At 31.4% G+C, this 18673-nt stretch overlaps 1 protein-coding gene across 1 annotated transcript; it reads right to left on the reverse strand.

The window, feature by feature from the left end:
- Positions 1 to 1976: 1976 nt before the first annotated feature.
- Positions 1977 to 5151, reverse strand: LOC134240209 (uncharacterized). Its single transcript, XM_062722310.1, has 3 exons — positions 5049 to 5151; positions 2629 to 2832; positions 1977 to 2517 (listed from the first exon to the last, which is right to left on the reverse strand). Exons 1-3 carry the CDS (start codon positions 5137 to 5139, stop codon positions 2318 to 2320), a joined length of 495 nt encoding a protein of 164 aa, XP_062578294.1. The 5' UTR covers positions 5140 to 5151; the 3' UTR covers positions 1977 to 2317.
- Between the last annotated feature and the right edge of the window lie 13522 nt (positions 5152 to 18673).

Raw genomic sequence — 18673 nt, forward strand, 5'->3', positions numbered from 1 at the left:
TTATATAAGGCAGCTTTCTTGCTCACGTTTCATACCTTCCTTAGAATAGGTGAAATTACATTATCTAAGGAAAATACAGTTAGAACCATTTTGCAAGTGGAAGATATTTCATTATTCGCCAATAAAGTGATTATTAATGTTAGACAGTCAAAAACAGATCAGATGGATATAGGAGTGATATTAAGCATTCAGGCATCTAATGGGGTAACATGTCCGGTAAAAGCAATGCAAGTTTATTTACAAGAGCGTCCCATAGGTATGGATCCCCTGTTCTGCCATTATTCACTAAACCGTTAACTCGCTTCCAGTTCAGTTCAATATTGGAGAAAGTTCTTAATATGTCGGGAATTGATAGTAGAAATTATAAGTCGCACTCATTTCACATAGGGGCAGCAACAACACTAGCGCAGCAAGGGGCATCACGGGAGGTTATTCAAAATTCGGGGAGATGGCGTTCTAATGCTTATTGTACATACATTCATTTATCATTCAAATCTTAACATGCATATAGTTTTAATTTAGACAGTTTTAAAGTTTGGATCGTGGGATCATCAATTGTGAACAGAGCCTTTTTAACAGCAAGAGCAAGAACAGGGGGTCACAATCTTAATGTACTAAACACACATATGGTGGCTTGGCTATGGGGGTATGATACTGAGCCAACTAGTACCTAAGCTCAAGCTCCTGCAGAGATTGAAAGACCAACCCAATCTTGTTATAGGTCACTTCGGGACAATATTGACCTTTTAAAGTTGGACTTATTGCTACATCTCAAAGAAACATTATCATAGGTATCTAAATTATTTCCAAATTCAAAAATCGTTTGGTCAAGTATGCTCCCCAGGTGTGTATGGCGTTACTCTAGCAATGTTAAAGCGATGGAAAAGGCCAGGACAAGAATTAACAGGGAAGCAATTAGGGTGGCTACAGCTCAGGGTGGGGCATACATTAAGCATCTACAACATGAGGGGGAGCATAGGGGTTTATTTCACGAAGATGGGGTACATTTATCGCAACTGGGGGAGGACTGGTTGTTGAACATTTTTCAAGGGGCAATCGAGCAATTTATGTCTGGTAAGGGTCATGCATACCCATCTTAAGTATTGAGCAGGCCCTGGTCGTGATGACCAATTGTGTTGGGGTACTGCCGCCGCCACCATGGTTCTTGGCACCCTATTTTTGGCGGTTGCAGTGCCATAACCTTTTTGATTGGCTTAAACCAGCAATCAATGGTTATGACACTTGCAAGTGGCGTATTCCGACGCACCTCAACGCAATTGGAGGATTGCAACACATCAAGCACATTACATTGGTTGATTGTTATATTGAAGTTGAACTGTTGAATTTGTACATTGAATTGAAATTGAATATGCAATATTGATTTATATATTGATTAGTGGGCATTGGATAATACTTGACTGTTTAAGGGTAATTGACTATATTGTACATGTTTTGGTGACGTCCACGCACTTGTGACATACCCAGTGCTGGATCCACCTAATTTTGGGCCGTCACATATTTTGTATTGTTTGTTGATTGTTTTGAGGGGCAGCCCTGTGGTAGCCCCTGCAATGAATCACCGCGGCCAGATGCACCATAATAAACAATAAAAATATTTATCTTTTTGTCTATAGGGAATCTGAGATAACCCATATAAAAAGAATCTTCTATACACATAATAAAGAATAATCAATCAAATCTTCATATGCATATTGACATACATGTATTTTTTTTTTTGTTTCAGTATACATGTAAACATTTAATAATTCTACAAACTCAATCAGGGGGATCCGAATTTTTCCCTAAGCGGGGGACACGAATTCTCTGAATTCTCTAATCCTGGGCACCTATAATAATGGTGACACTGCATCATAGATATCATAGATTTGCCAGGCATGATTTCTGGTTTTCTTAATTTTCCCCACTCTATATTGAGGCAGAAATAAAAATTAATATACATCTATAAGGATACGAGGTTTTAATAGCAAGAATTCCCACAAATAAAATGATTTTATATCAAGACATAATCAGTCTTCTCAATTATATGAATAAAGCTTCTTTTAAAAAAAGGTCATGTACATTAAGAAAATTCGTATTTTTATACGGCTAACGGTTAATCGGCCGAAACGTCATGCGGTTAAATTGAAATATCATTATATTGATGAATATAATTATTCGACAGATGTTTTAAGAAATATTTTTTGAAAAATTCTTTCACCCTTAACATTCGAGTACATCGTACATTGTGAATAAAGGTACAGAAAGTTTCCAACGTGTACACAGTATAAAGTTATTTAGAGGCTGTCTACAACAATTGTTATGTTTTACTGAAAAGAAATGTTTTGATATCACATGCAGCCATCTTGTTTATCTCACAGGAATACGCCTCTCCCTCCCAGACTAGGACATTAACTACGGCATTTATTCTTGTATCACTGATCGTCTTCATAGTTGCCATTCTGGATGGTTTTCTACCTTGAAGACAATTTTGCAGCACCACTAGCATTAGTGAATTACCTGTTTTAATGAAACATATCCAATATATAATTTAAAAATGAAAATAAGCAAACATACACACAAGAACATTTGCTAATATGTGGCTCTTTATTTTAAAGAAACAAAACATACCCGCAACTTCTAGGCCTTCGAGAGCTGCTGTTACGTCGTCTGACAATCTTGACATCGTAAAACAAGTGATAATTATAGGACATTTTGTTTCAATTCTTTGATCTTTTCTGTGCCAAACTAGTTTGAGATCTTTTAGGAATAAAACTTGAAAGGAACCAAAATACTTCTGACATACAGGCGATGTCTCAATGCAATCAAATGTACCTATAAATGTTAATGGTAAATTGATAGACATATAGTTAACAAGTTATTCCATATTACACGTAGTCATATTCAGTTTTGTTCAGACAAGAAAGAAACAAAATACAAGATGTATACATTTAAGATAGGAATAACTTTAATAAAAACGTGTTTAAAATATTGAACATAAACTGGATTTTTTGTCCTCTTGATAAGATATTTATAATAATTGTAAATAACACCCAAGTAAATTCACTGTCATCATAGTGTCATGTCATAAAATTAGACAAGTAAATGCATATTACATTTGTTATAAAGGTTAAATATCAAATTTATTTTGATTAATTCCAAAGAAAGAATTTGGGACACAGTTTTAGCCCCATTCCTTCAATTTGTATTTTTGTCGGTGCGAATCACATTTTTTTTTTTCATCAAGGTATCCGACTCATAAAAAAGATATAATTGTCTATTCTTAAATAACAATCCTGTATTATATACTTTGAAATTAATTCAAAACAGTTTAGAATATAAAAATGATTTAGCAAGATTTTTTTTTATTACAAACGTCATCATATATACATTAAGAGTAAATAATTAATTAAGAATGTATTGAGGTCTATGGGAACAAGCATTTTTTTGATTAAGTACTGTAAATGCAAACACCACTTCTTTGTGATTTATTAGAGAAAAGGTGCAACTCTACTGATTTTATCATAAACCATGTGTTTTTCGTTATTGGAGACAAGCAGCCATGTCTTAACGCAATCCATGATTTCTCCTGATATTCTTGACAACATCCAAAAAAATTAATACAAGTATAGGTAATAAACAACGATTATTCCCTGAATGTAGCATTATGGATAGCAATCGCTTTGCTGGGATATTTTCCATGATGCGCTAGCATTATTATGCCAGCAGAGCATTATTGCTTTTCATAACGCCATGTAAACTAAATAACGTTGTTTATATTTTAAATAATTGATAAAGGGTGTTTCACATCTCAATATTTGAAATCAAACAGAACTACAGTGCTTCTTTTTTAATAGTCATGCTTGTACATATTATTTTTTTTCTAAACCAATCTCTGGAACAATTATCTGAATACACTTGTTAACATTTGTTTGCTTTGTTCAACGATCATTTGTAAATAGTTGTTGGAGAGGGGTGAATTGATTGGACGCAACTAAACTCAATTAAAACAATTAGTTCTGATTCTGTTTTGTAATATTTATTCATTCTTATTTTCATTTTTGTAAATATATCTTTATTCAGAAAAAAAACAATAGAAAGTAACAAGCGTCAAATCTTATTATATTTTTACTTATTACATGTAAAGATAAATCAGGTACAGACTTTACTCTGTAACAGACTATAATTCCAGTCTAACTTACTATCGCGCATGTGCGTCGAATATTTGGTCTTCGCAAACATTTGAATTTTGCTGTGAAATTTAAAGAACAAACTGGCATGGTCCATGATAGACCATTTTTGATTTTGAAGTCATAAGATCAAATGTCAAGGTAATAAATTCAAATATTTTGTCTTTTTAAATACTTTCATCCGCGCGATATCCTGAGAGCTTTTGGAATGATACTTTATACCACAACTTATTATAGCTTAAGGACAACTTCTATTTATTATTAGATCATTAGGTCAAAAGACAAATGTCTTAAATTCATACATTCCCTATGTGAATAAAAAAAAACATTCATTTCCTTTCGATATCAGAAGAAGGTTTTGAGTATTTGCAGTTTACATTTTAACCATAACTCGCTAGTTTTTCCGCCTAATTGAAAGTGCCCTGTTTGACCCCCCCCCCCCCCCCCCCCCCCCACATCTGCACGTTCTCTTCATTTTTTCCTTAAACATGGAAGACCTATTCTCTGAATTAGCTTCTTATAAGATATGTCAATGATATATGAGGTAGAAGTGTCACCGATTGTACACGGAAAAACACATTTTATATATCTAATCAAATAGGATAATCAAAATTAAAGTTGGTATCTAAAAGCTTGGAGTCATTTTTGGTAACAACGAACTTAAACTGAATGATTCGATTTTTAAACATTTCTTTGTCATGAATTTAAACCAAATATAGAAGTCATATTTTGTTAGTCTCCTTTGCAGGGAGGGGGGTAAAAAGTTAACATATTTTTTATTACAAAAAAAGATACAACCTTTATACAAATATCATGAAATCAAAATTAATTATTGGTTAATTGATTTTAAAAATAGATTACCTTTGTACCTAGGTTTCTTGCATCTTTTATAGACAACATATGCAATGAAAGCACAGATCCATGGTGTTATTGATATAATAACAACAAACATCCCTGAGGATTCTAAAAATATTCATAGAATTTAAAATTTACCTTTAATGAAAAAATAAAGAAAAAGTTAACTACTTGACATTGTATAGTCAAGTAAAAAATAACTTAAATAGTGGATATCTAATATCTTCTACCTCTGCTTCATATTTGTCTACTGATTATAGAAAATATTTTAACCAACAATTAAATTGTCTAACAAACGGGATAATTGCAACTGTTTTTATTGTGAACTCTCCCTATTTATGTAGAAATATTCCGCTAGCATTTGCATATGATGTTTTACATCTTCCACCTTTTTCGATACGTATGTGCACGGTTAAATTTTAAGTCGCGGCAGGCTCCTCACTGACGCATGTAAGTAGATGTTAATGGGGTTTCAACAACATCGATTAAAGTCTCAATAGTCGTATAAATAATCCTGTCAAAATTGTTTTGACAATAGAATGTTAGTTTTACTAATTTATTTATAAGGCTCATGGCAGACGTGACGGATAAACAGGGAATGCTTACTACTTCTAGGCACCTAACCACACCTTGGTAGTGTTTAAGATCCTTTTATAGTTATGAGAACACAATATTATTTATTTTGATAGACAGAAATAAGGATGTAAATTTGATGCTGTTTTGTTGCATTTTATTTGACCATTAAGTGTTTCGTAAAAGTTAAAGCGCATAAAAAAATTAAATAATTTTTCGGTTCAAACCTTGACATAATACACCTGTTGTAAATTTTGTATCACTTTGCTAATAAGGTTTTTTTTTTCAATTTTTAGAGTACCATTTAATAAATAATGAACGTTAGGGCTCTTTTTTCAACAAAAATGATTTTTTTTCTCTGCATCTAGGTGTCATTATTCCAAGTCGAAAAATTACACTTGGTCATTTTTCATTCATTATTACCGAGGTCATTACTAGTATTTACAACGGCTTTTACATGCACTATCGCATTTAAATGTTTTTGTTTTCTAACTCTGTTTTTTGACATTTATAATTCATAGTAATTTGAAAACATTATCTTAGAATACCATACAGTACCCGCATCGTTATTCTTTACAGGATACACGACACGATAGGATATACGCACGATACGATAGGATACACGCACGATACGATAGGATACACGCACGATAGGACAGGATACACGCACGATAGGATAAACGCAAAACACGATAAACGCAAAACCCGATACACGCAAAACACGATAAACGCAAAACACGATAGACCTGATATACGATCTTCACGATAGGATAAACGCAAAACCTGATAGGATTGTTTCAAAATGCGGAACGTTTTCTGACAAGACGAAAAGATTATTTTAAATTAAATACAAAGATCAAAGATTATTTAAATTAGATTATATTTTAATTTAAATACTTGAAGAGCTTCAAATCTAAACTATAAAGTACATTAAATTATTGAAAAAAGAACTTGAGATCTCTGTGGTAATTTTACAAAAGTTGTTTATTTATATATTATAAAGAAATGACAGTGATTAAATGGATTATTATGAAATTGAGACTGTATTTTTTATTTATTTCCTCTCAAGTGTATGAATTTTGAAACTCTATAAACATATTTATTATTTATGGGAAAATATACATTTTAATTTTATATTTAATAAATTTATCTACAAGTACCAAGTTATTTCACGGAAGAAATATATTCAATAAATTAAATATTTGTATTAGATATCTAAAGCTTACAATCTGCGATGTATCCAAAAGTCGCAATTAAATATTACATGTAATATCTTAAATAAAAATACAAGTAGAACATCAGCCGAAAGAAAGGTTTAAAGAAAACGGCTTTAACAAAATTAATAAATTTAACATGATTGATCTATCAAGAACTAAACAGTTCAGGAAAATTAATTTCTTGAATGGAAATCTAAATAATTGTTAAAATAATGGCGCTCTGCATTAATACATGTAAACTGTGTCATGAGAATATTGTCCTTTCTGACATAATTTATTTTTCAAATAAAATCTGCAACATGACGACAAATTTTCAAACAACATATTAATTGGAATTATTTCAATGTTTTATAAACAAGACGATGTATATCAATCCCCCCCCCCCCCCCCCCCCCCCCACATGTATTATTTAATTGTTAACCTTGTTTATAAAACACATCAATTGTTTAAAAATGTTTAGGTCAATAATGGTCAACAGTTAAGGATGTAAAAAGATGCCTTTTTCTTTTGCTGTGAGTTATTTATGACTATTAGATATTTTTTATTATACATGTAGAAATGTAAAATTGTACTTGAGGGTTTCCTTTTATCTGTGTAATTTTTTAATCAAAGAAGGTGTCAACCATTCGATTTCGTGTTAAGTTCTAAGGGGTTATGTTTATAGTTTAAGTATGGTCAATTGGTCGAGTAAATAAATAAATTACATAATTAGGAAGTGAGAAGATTAACCGTAAATTAAATTTTTATGCACGAGTTTAGATTTTGATTGGTCAATACCTGTGCAGGGAAGCGTGGAGTCTCCGATATAGATTGTTTCCCCTACTGGGATCCATCTGATCGGAGACGGCAATAAAACAAGTTACACTTTAGTTACGCTTTCGCAAACCGTACTGGACAGGAGACTGGGTCAAAAGGGTCCAGTCCAGTACGGTTTGGGATGACTGTAAAATATATACAACCAGGGAAAGCGTAACTAAAGTGTAACTTGTTTTATTGCCGTCTCCGATCAGATGGATCCCAGTAGGGGAAACAATCTATATCGGAGACTCCACGCTTCCCTGCACAGGTATTGACCAATCAAAATCTATATTCGTGCATAAAAATTTAATTTACGGTTAATCTTCTCACTTCCTAATTATGTAATTTATTTATTTACTTGACCAATTGACCATACTTAAACTATAAACATAACCCCTTAGGACTTAACACTAAATCGAATGGTTGACACCTTCTTTGATTGAAAAAATTACACAGATAAAAGGAAACCCTCAAGTACAATTTTACATTTCTACATGTATAATAAAAAATATCTAATAGTCATAAATAACTCACAGCAAAAGAAAAAGGCATCTTTTTACATCCTTAACTGTTGACCATTATTGACCTAAACATTTTTAAACAATTGATGTGTTTTATAAACAAGGTTAACAATTAAATAATACATGTACATTATGACAAAAGAAGTCCTTCATTGATATACATCGTCTTGTTTATAAAACATTGAAATGATTCCAATTAATATGTTGTTTGAAAATTTAAAACCATTAAATAATTACAGAAACTAAAAGAAGTGAAAAACAACTTAATGAAATAAGAAAAATAAAAATGTTTAAACTCATAATTTCTATTATCAGGAGTCATTTAGTTATAACTATGAATCTGCTACAATTGCACATGTACGTTTACGCTAAGCTTTGACTAATGTACATGTAAACATTTATATATCAGATACTTAAAACCTGGTATTTATTAACGAACATTGAATGGCTAAATAATTTTTTCTTTACAATACAAAACAGAAAAATTAATTAACAAATATTAATAGAGTGAAATGCGACTGTTCTGACTAAATAATTATAAATCATTGCTATTAAACTCTGTGTGTACTGTTTCTAATAATAACAAAAAAAGAGGTTTAATTCTGCAAATGAATTATTAAATAAAACCTTAAGAATTACTTTAGACTGACCCGGTAATCTCATATGAGGCATATTTGAAGGGCGGGATGTTGAAAGTCCGTAACCAATTTAAAATTAGATAAACAAGATCTAACCAAATAGCCAAATATAATATTGAATTCTTAAATAAAGTTTTATACGTATGGCATGAAATCGATTAAAACTATAAATTGAAAGGTGTATTTACTTGTCTTGCATGGTCACGGCGGAATCAGACGACTTAATTCTGTTGTTTTATTTTTATAGTAGGATACCGTAAAAAAATAATGCGAGCTAATTTTCCTAGTTTAGAATGTTAGAACTATTTAATCTGTTTCTACGATCAATGAAATTGTTTCCTAGAATTAACTTTGTCCGTATTACGTAGAAAACCCGATGATCCGAAAGTGCATGAACAATAAGTGCAGTATTTTTTTTTCCAAGTCCATTAAAAGACTTATTTACATAAACATAATGGAAAAATGGTACGAAATGAAATAAATCAGCGGAGTGAGTTTAGGGACTTCATTTTATTAAATTAATTTATTTTAATTTTTATTGATTTGAACATATTTTATTGCACAAAATATAAACAATGGGATTGGGCACAAGTTCTAAAAACTTAAATCGCCCTCTCCGTACATGAGATATTATAACAGGATGAATTAGAAGTGTTCAACAGTTTGTACAAAATAAATAACAAGTAAATTAAATAAACTCTCATTGTGGACATATATAGACTGCTACATTATTGTTTATACAAATGGTTTTTAAAGAAAAAAAATGCGTACAATCAGTTAAATCTACCAGAATGCTGAATATAAGAATGTACAATAGAAAATAGATATTCATTTTCAGCAATACTGAGTGATGTATCCCCCCAGAGTAAAGTTCGAATGTCAACAATATGGACTTTATTAAATCTCAAGAACTTATCGAAAAACTCTTTCCTGGCCTCGTTGTAGTTAGGGCACGAGAAAAAATAATGATGTGTATTTTCTACCTTACCGCAGGAACATAATGGACTAGATATTATATTACATCTATAAAGATCAGCGTTTAGCACGCAGTTGTGCCGAAGCCGTGTATGCAGTATATTGTTGCGTCTTTTACCAAAATTAAAATATGGCGGAGCTTCTGTTGTTTTTTGTTTAATTTTACTTTTGAAAACAGACAAAGAGCTCGAAAGTCTGGTATTTAGTGGTAAGGAATTCCACTCATTTATTACAGTTGGTACAAATGATGATTTGTAGGTTTGCAATTTACATACAGGTATACTATAATTTTGTGAGTTTCTTGTTGTATATGCAGAAGCATTACATCGCATATCAGGTATAATCTCAGATAGGTAATCTGGTACTAAATCATTGTGAATTTTGTACATGGTATTTAATCTTTGGATCTTGCGTCTGTCGCTGAGTGGTTCCCAGCCTGTTTTGAAATTCAAAGAGTCTCTAGAGGCAATCATAGTTAGTCCAGTAACAATCCGAGCTGCGTGTAGTTGCAATTTTTCTAATTTTTCAGAATCGATGGATAGACAACCACCCCATACAACTGAAGCGTACTCAAGTTGGGGACGGATAAATGAAGTATACATAAGTGAAAGGCTTTTTCGATTTATTTTAAACTTAAGTTTTTTCAAAAGACCTAATTTTTTGTATGCATTAGACAGCAAGATTTCAATGTGAGATGACCAACTTAAGTTGTATGAAAACGTTACCCCTAGATGCTTATGAGTTTGAACATATTCTAATTGGCTATCCTGGAAAAGGAGTTTTGGAAATTCTTTGTTTTTTCTTGTGTTAAAAAATACAACCTTAGTTTTAGAGGGATTAAATCTTAGCAACCATTTTATAGACCACTCTTCAAGAGATAAAAGATCATTATTCAAATGACCTTCTATAGATTTGACACATCTAGATGCATACTGCAAACTGTTATCATCAGCAAAAAGTCTACAAAAGCTTGACATCTTGTCAGCTACATCGTTCACATAAATTAAAAATAACAATGGACTTAATACAGAGCCTTGTGGAACACCTGCATAAAGGGATTCAGTAGGGGATACCAGGTTTTTGTATATCACTCTTTGCGTTCTATTCTCTAAGTAGCTTTTTTAACCAACTATACATATCTTTCTTTACACCATACATTTTTAATTTAAATAAGAGTCCTTTGTGCCAAACACGGTCAAAGGCCTTAGATAAGTCACAAAAAATCATACAGCAGGATTTGCCTTCATCAATATTTCTAACAATGTTATCATATGTTTCTAACAACTGATATACAGTAGAGTGACCAGGTAAGAAACCAGCCTGGTATTTATAAAAAATATTGTTAGAGTGAAAATAGTTGTAAAAGTGTTTAAATACAATACGTTCCATCACTTTACTGACACAGCTTAACAATGAAACAGGTCTATAGTTAGATAAAACTGCAGGATCATCTTTTTTAAACAAAGGGATCACATTAGCTAATTTCCATTTTTTTTTGGAAAAACACAGTCTTTCAGTGAACGGTTAAACAATAAGCATAGAGGTTTAACAACAGATAATTTTGTTGATTTTAACATTTTATGGCTAATACAGTCTTCTCCAATGGCTTTATTGACAGGTAATATAGATAAAATGTCAATAATTTCTTGTTCACAAATAAAGATATTGTCAAAAGCACTATTACACTCAATGTTTTCTTTAGGTAATTCAGTCGTTTCATCATCAACACATGTAATTGAAGCAAAGTAAGTGTTGAGTACCTGTATCTTATTTTCATCAGAAAAAGCAAAATTAACATCACCTGATGCAGATGTGTACTGTAAAGGGGGGATGTCTGTGGTTGATTTACTTTTAAAAGTTTCTCTTAGAAGTTTCCAGTAAAGCTTAGAGTTGTTTTTACTTGAATCAATTAGTTGTAATTCAAGAGTATTTTGATAATTTTCAATAGCATGTTTTTTCATGTTATTAAATTTATTTCTTATATGCTTAAAATTATCCCAGTCACTCTGTTTATCACTTTTTTGTGCTTTTCGTCTCAATCTATTCTTTTCCCGATGGGTTTTCCTTAATAGTGAATCAAACCAAGGTTTGTCTTTAGGTCTTATTAATACTGATTTTTCCGGTACACATTCCCTAACGAGATCTGAATATTTGGTTGAAAAATTTTCGGTAGCTTCATCAGTTGATTCTGCATTGCAAATAAGATTTTCCCAGTCAGCATTTTCTATAAGGTTATTAAGTTTTTCTATATTAGCATTTTTGTAATCCCATATTTTCCTAACATAAGGTTGACTTTTGATGATACTAGATTTTAGAAAAACGTAAGTTGCTTTATGATCAGTTAGTGTACTCTCTGTGTTTATCACGCCTGAGTGGAGTGCTACAAGGTCTGAGCTGATCAAAACTGGGTCAATAAGAGTATTCGAAGTGTATGTAGTTCGTGTCGGTTCGCTGATTGTGTTTGTCAAGTGATAATTCAGCATGATGTCTTTAATAGGAAGTGTGCGAGTATTGTAAAGGAAATCAACGTTCAAGTCACCTACAATTATAAATTTGTTGGATATACTTGATACTTTTTCAACTGACCATAAAAATTTGTCCCAAAAGGATTTTTCGCTATTGGGTGGACGATATATACAACAAAGGAAAAGATTACAGGTAGGTTTGTGGCAACGCACTTTGAAAAAATTACGCACTTTGACAAATTTTTTCAAAGTGCGTAATTTTTGGGACAAAATCAACGCACTTTGAAAAAATTTTTCAAAGTGCGTTAAATTTGGGACCAAATCAACGCACTTTGAAATATTTTTTCAAAGTGCGTTAAGAGTCTACATCAATACATTTTACCATGGAGACACTTAACGCACTTGGAAAAAAAAAATCATATTTTATTCATGGAAAGTTTTTATTTGTTATTTTTCTTTCAAAAAACTAAGCCTAACCCTAACCTCAAAAATGAATTGATTTACTCCCGTCAAAAGGAGGAGAAGAAGGGTATAAGATCCCCAAGTCTAAATCTTTATCTTTCCAATACATAGGTGTCGGTAACAAACGGGGTAGGGGAGCAATAAACCTAGAAAGGGTATGCTGCATTTTCAATGTTTATACGATGTATATATATCTTTCCAAAATAAGAGGAGGGACTTATCCCCCATCCCCTCCCCTGGCCCTTCGCCCAGTCTCGATGTGTATGCTATTCTCAAAGCATTCATATAATTATGTAACTATTTACCTAACTGGTATGACTTTGAAAACTTTCAATAATAAATGAGTTAATCAAAACAGATGAAAACTATAATTTTTTAAGTACAGTAAAACGTATGAGAGAGAAAGAATTTTCATAGTTTTGAGCAATCAAATTGGCCCCTTTTTATTATGATAAATGATAAGTTGCTTGAAGCTGTCCTCTGTTAGTGCCCCCTATACACCTTTAACATCTACTTATCAAAGACTAGAATTAAAAAAAAAAAGAAGAAACGAATTAGTGAACTTAAACAATCGTCACTCTTTTTTTCGAGACCCTTTAATTTTCCCTTTTATTTTATCAAAACTTTAAATATTTAAAACGTCAATATCTCAGGTCCTACAGTGACTTTATCATAAAAAAGTTATTAAACCAGGATCTGTTATTTATCATACTGATTATTTGAAGGAATATTGATCAATCTTTACATTTTTTCAAAGAGCGTTTATATGGTCGATATTAACGCACTTTGAAAAAAAAATATTTTTTTCAAAGTGCGTTAGCTTGGTCCCAAATTTTAACGCACTTTGAAAAATTTTTTTCAAAGTGCGTAATTTTTCAAAGTGCGTTGTAACATAGGTTCACTTATTTCTATCCAGACGCATTCGATTGACATAGGTTCAAGGTCAATGCGACGAATAGCACGAAAACATGAGGAAACATAGATAATGATACCCCCACCATTAGAATTTCTGTCTTTGCGAAAAATTGTATCATAACCTTCAATCATAATGTCACTATTACAAATACTTGAGTCCAAGTGTGTTTCCGTGAAACATAAAATATCAAAATCCGTAATTAATGCTGTTACATTTTCATTCTCATGTCGTAAACTTCTGATGTTTAAATGAAAGATGTCCAATGTGTGTATTTGATCATTTGTAGGTCCCGGATTTATTTCAATGTCCCCTGACAAAAAATGCAAGAAAAAAATAATTGAAACCAAAATTGCAGGTGCAAAAAGTTTTGAAAAATACCACACATTTTTTGTAGTTTAAACCATTTCTTCGTAGAATTTATCAAATATAAATGTAGATTTTTGACATCTAAAAAAGGAAAGAACACTTTTTGGATCGTACATCTGCTATTGTAGTAATAGTTACCAATAGCGGCTCGATATTGCTCGATAGAATTACCTATCTTTGATTAAAATATTGATACATTTTTCTTTTAAAATAGATTGTAGAGCCGCAAGGTATAATTTGTGAGAGCAATATCGTAAATTGAGAGGAGCATACATACAAGACTGTGAACACATGAAAATGGAGAAAAACAAACAAAAACAAAAGAAAATTGGGGTAAAAAGACAAAAAAATAAAGTACAAAACAAAAATGGAAATCTATGTGATTCAGTTATAAATGACATATGTACAAAAGAACGACCGATCACCATGAACAAAAAGAAACCAAATGACATAATCAAAGGAGAGCAAGTGGGTGAATAGTGCTATATTTACATAAATGTAGTGCTTAATAGCTACATATAATATAATATGATACGTAAATTGATATTTTGTGTCCTTGGGATTGTAAGTGGCAGTCTTGATGAATGTCTCACATGTTTTGGTTATTTATAATTCGTTTACCCTTTAAGGAGATTTTCAAGATCCTCGAATGAACGTACTTCGTAACGGTGTCCCTTCTTTTCAAAATTAATGAAAATTCTCCCCTTTTTATTCAACATTCAAGCGATGAGATGATTTTTTTAATCTATAAATTGCACAATTATTTAATATATTTTGAATTAAATCTTTGATAAGTTTGTTCAAACAAGTTAAGAACAAAATCCCGAAAATAAGTCGATGCGTTTCATTAGAACCAGGTAGTATTTGAGGTTACTAATGGACCTCAGGTGAGAAATCAGTACAGATTTGTTGACGGTGATAACACACACGGACCGAGATGTCAGTTAGGGGAGAAGGGGGGAGGGGTTGGGTTGACCGCACAGGAAGACAATGTGCTAATTAGAGAGCTACACATACGTGTCAGTTTTCTGGTAAGGAAAGGTCTTCGACTTATTTTGATTTTTGGCATCCCGATGGATTTTATTTTCCGTTTATTTCCACGCCAAAAAGGTACGCTGTTAAAAAACATCATGTTTTTCCCTATATATATTATTTCTATGTTATCTACTGCCAGATAAATTAATGAAAAACTTCTATTTTACAGTAACAGCCATGGTGTTATAAATTAGGTAGAATATTTTCATGCATTAAATTTTATCATTTTGATTATTTTTTTTATTAATTTAGACATATATCAGGGAATTTATAATTAGCTTTAAAAAATAAATTTAAAATTTGAACGTATATGGCCAAAATCGTTGTAAAAATTATCTGGATCAATGTCTTATTATATTTCTTACATCAAAAATTTTAATAATTGTGCATACATGCAGATCAGAGGCGTAAACATATTCCTAACGTTATCAGACGATAAACAAGAAAAAACAGAACATTGCATAAAAAAAACATAATTATCAATATCCTGCTTATTATTCATTTATTTATTTGGTTTTTGTGTACGCGAACATCGTAGCTTACCAATAATCTTTCTCCGGTAACTCTAATTCATTTAAGAAAATCATATTAATAGTATTTAATTTTGACAAAATAAATCATACAATTTGATAAATTATTTTTAATAAAATAGACCAGGTGGGGTACTACTAAACAGAGTACGCTAGAGTACGATAGAGTACTTTAGAGTACGCTAGAAAAATTATGTTATTTAATGCAATTAAATTCTTTGTTTTTGTTTGTACAACTTGATTAAACATTATTATAAACTTACATTGCAATATTTGTTTCAAATATATTTGTTTTTAGCGATATTTTATATAAATTATAATCATAGTTTAAAATGCTAGAATTATTTCAATCTTTTCTACAATCATTGAAATTGTTTCCTAGAATTAATTCTGTCTGTAACCCGATGAAAATCCGGTGATCCGAAAGAAAAACCGATGATCCGAAAGTGCATGTACCATAAGTGCAATAACTTTTTTTTTAAATTTCATTAAAATTCTTATTTACTTAAAGTTATGGAAACATCGTACAGATAAAATAAATCAGCGGATTGAGTTATGTGATTTTTTTTTTATTTAAATTCAAGCTGGGAAATGATTTTTCAAATCTTTAAATTGTACAATTATTGAATTGATTTAGAAGGGGAAAAAATCTGTCATGAGTGTACATTTAGTTCACGCAAGGTGTGAACACAATCCCCGAAAATAGATACTGTTTGACACAAGGTGAGAGAGCAGTTCAGGTATGTTGACGGTGAAAACACACGGGCAAGCTATCATTTAGGGGGCTAGGGGAGAAGGGGAAGGCAGTGTGCTGATTAGAGAGGTACACATACGTGTCAGTTTTTATGGCAAGGAAAGCTCTTCGATTTGACACGCAGGTGCATTATATTTTAGTTTATTTCCACGCCGAAAATATAAGCTGTTCAAAGCCATCAATTCATGTTTTTTCTTGTTTATTATTTTAGATTTTCTAATGCCAGATAAAATAAATGTAAAACTTCTATTTTATAGTAACTGCCATGCATGGTGGGATAAAACGGGTAGAGCATTTTCATGCATTACATTTGATAATTTTGATATAATTCTTTTTTTAAATTTAGACATATTAAGAAATTTAACTAATTAGATAGTGATAAAAATGAATTCAAAAAATTGTACCTATACGGAGAAAATCTGTGTAAAAGTTATCTGGATCAATGTCTTAAATGCTTAAAGCTTCGTTTTTACTTGTTTTTAAATCAAGATTTTAAATAATTGTGCATACATGTGCATGCAGATCAGAGGCGAAAACACATTCCTAATATTACCAGACGACTGATCGGGAGAAAAAAATGAATATATTTAAAAAACATACATATAAATCCTCTGCGAATTATAATTAAAATTTTCCGTGACTTACCGAAAATCATCCTCTAATGACTCATTTCCATGGATTAAAAAAAAAAAAAAAAAAAAAAAAAAAACAGGGAGTCGACTATTTCATTTTCAAAAATTAATTTTGATTCTCTGCTTGTCTATGGTATGCTTATTTTCTTAATTTAATATATTATTAATTGTTTAATTTATTATCTATATTAATTATATATTTATTCTTTTCCTCCCACGCTTTAATATTTTTTTAATGATGAAAAAATAAGGAATTAACTATCATTCCTCTTTCTTGGTTAAAACAATCTTATTTTAGTTAAGAAACTCGGAATACCTCGGTAGTTTCTTCCTGTAGTAAAGATAAAAAGTGAGGGTTTCCGAATATACACGATAAACGCAAAACACGATACACGATAGAACCTGATAAACGATCTACACGATAAACTCAAAACACGATAAACGGAAAACACGATAGAAAACGAAAACCTGATAAACGGAAAACACATCAGATACGATAGGATACACGCACGATACGATAGGATACACGCACGATAGGACACAATAGATTTGTAAAGAATAACGATGCGTGTACTGTACATATATACATACTGTATTTACAATAATTATGGAGGATCAGATATTACAGGAGAACAGACAGTGTCAAAAGTTTTGTTGATAAATATATAACATCTTCATAAGAATACTGGCTCAGTGCCTGTAATCAAATTACAGAATTTTATGCATGTAATATTTAGATACACATAGTATTTCTGCACCAAATAAAATCTTTTCCAAGTTAAGTAATGCATTACATTCCAGTAAATAATGAAATTCGTTTCCTATTTATTTATTATTACATTAAGGTAGGTCCCTAGTACTGGATCTTCTTGTGATTGTTCAAAATAATTGTTCTCAAATATTTAGATTGTTTATACTAAGGTATGACGAATTGGTAAAAAGAAGGGGTTGTCAAAGTGATATATTAAAAATATTTAATATGAAAGATAGCCATGGATTACTGATGCCATTTTTTTGTGCAGTAGTATTAATTATAAAGATTAAAAAAAAAACAACACATTCTACAGATCTCATTTCCATTTCCATAAAACAGTATTCCACAGAAAAATACCATTCTTTTATATCGTACATCGGGTAACGTCCAGTTTCCCCGTACATGTAAACCATAAAACCCCGTGTACTAGATTTCAAGTTTAATTTAACATATATTTCAGCAAAAAGTGTTTGTGAAACACTGATTACCCCCTATGGCAACATAGCTAAGATAAAACTTTTCTTGAATGCAAATTTAATATATTGGTACCCAAAGTAGGGTACTCTCACTGTAAATACAATTGTGAAATATGAATGTAGGTCTGGGTTAAAGTTTTTCATAAGTATGGAAATCTCTAAGGTTAAAGTCGAAAGGTCAAGTTAATTGTTATCCAATGAAAGGTCCTTCCACAGGAAATACATGTATGAATCATGATAGCCCTAGACCTAACCCTTCAAAATATTGCCAAGGTTACAATATTTGAAAAAGAGGTCAAACTCAAAGGTGAAGGAGCCAAAACTTTGGATATCAAATGAAATATCTTCACTCAAGAATTGAAAAAAACTAGCCCGTATCCTTCAAAAGTCAAGGTCAAAGGGTCAAAGTTTTTGGTATCCAATGAAAGGTCTTCTCACATGGAAAACATATATGGAATATGAGAACACTAACCTTTACCGTTCAAAAGTTGACCAATGCAAGGTTAATGTTTTCTCATA

This window comes from Saccostrea cucullata, unplaced genomic scaffold, assembly GCF_032062105.1.
Source record: "Saccostrea cucullata isolate Sc308-1 unplaced genomic scaffold, CSIRO_AGI_Scuc_v1 ctg1057, whole genome shotgun sequence".
In the NCBI taxonomy this organism is placed as follows: domain Eukaryota; kingdom Metazoa; phylum Mollusca; class Bivalvia; order Ostreida; family Ostreidae; genus Saccostrea; species Saccostrea cuccullata.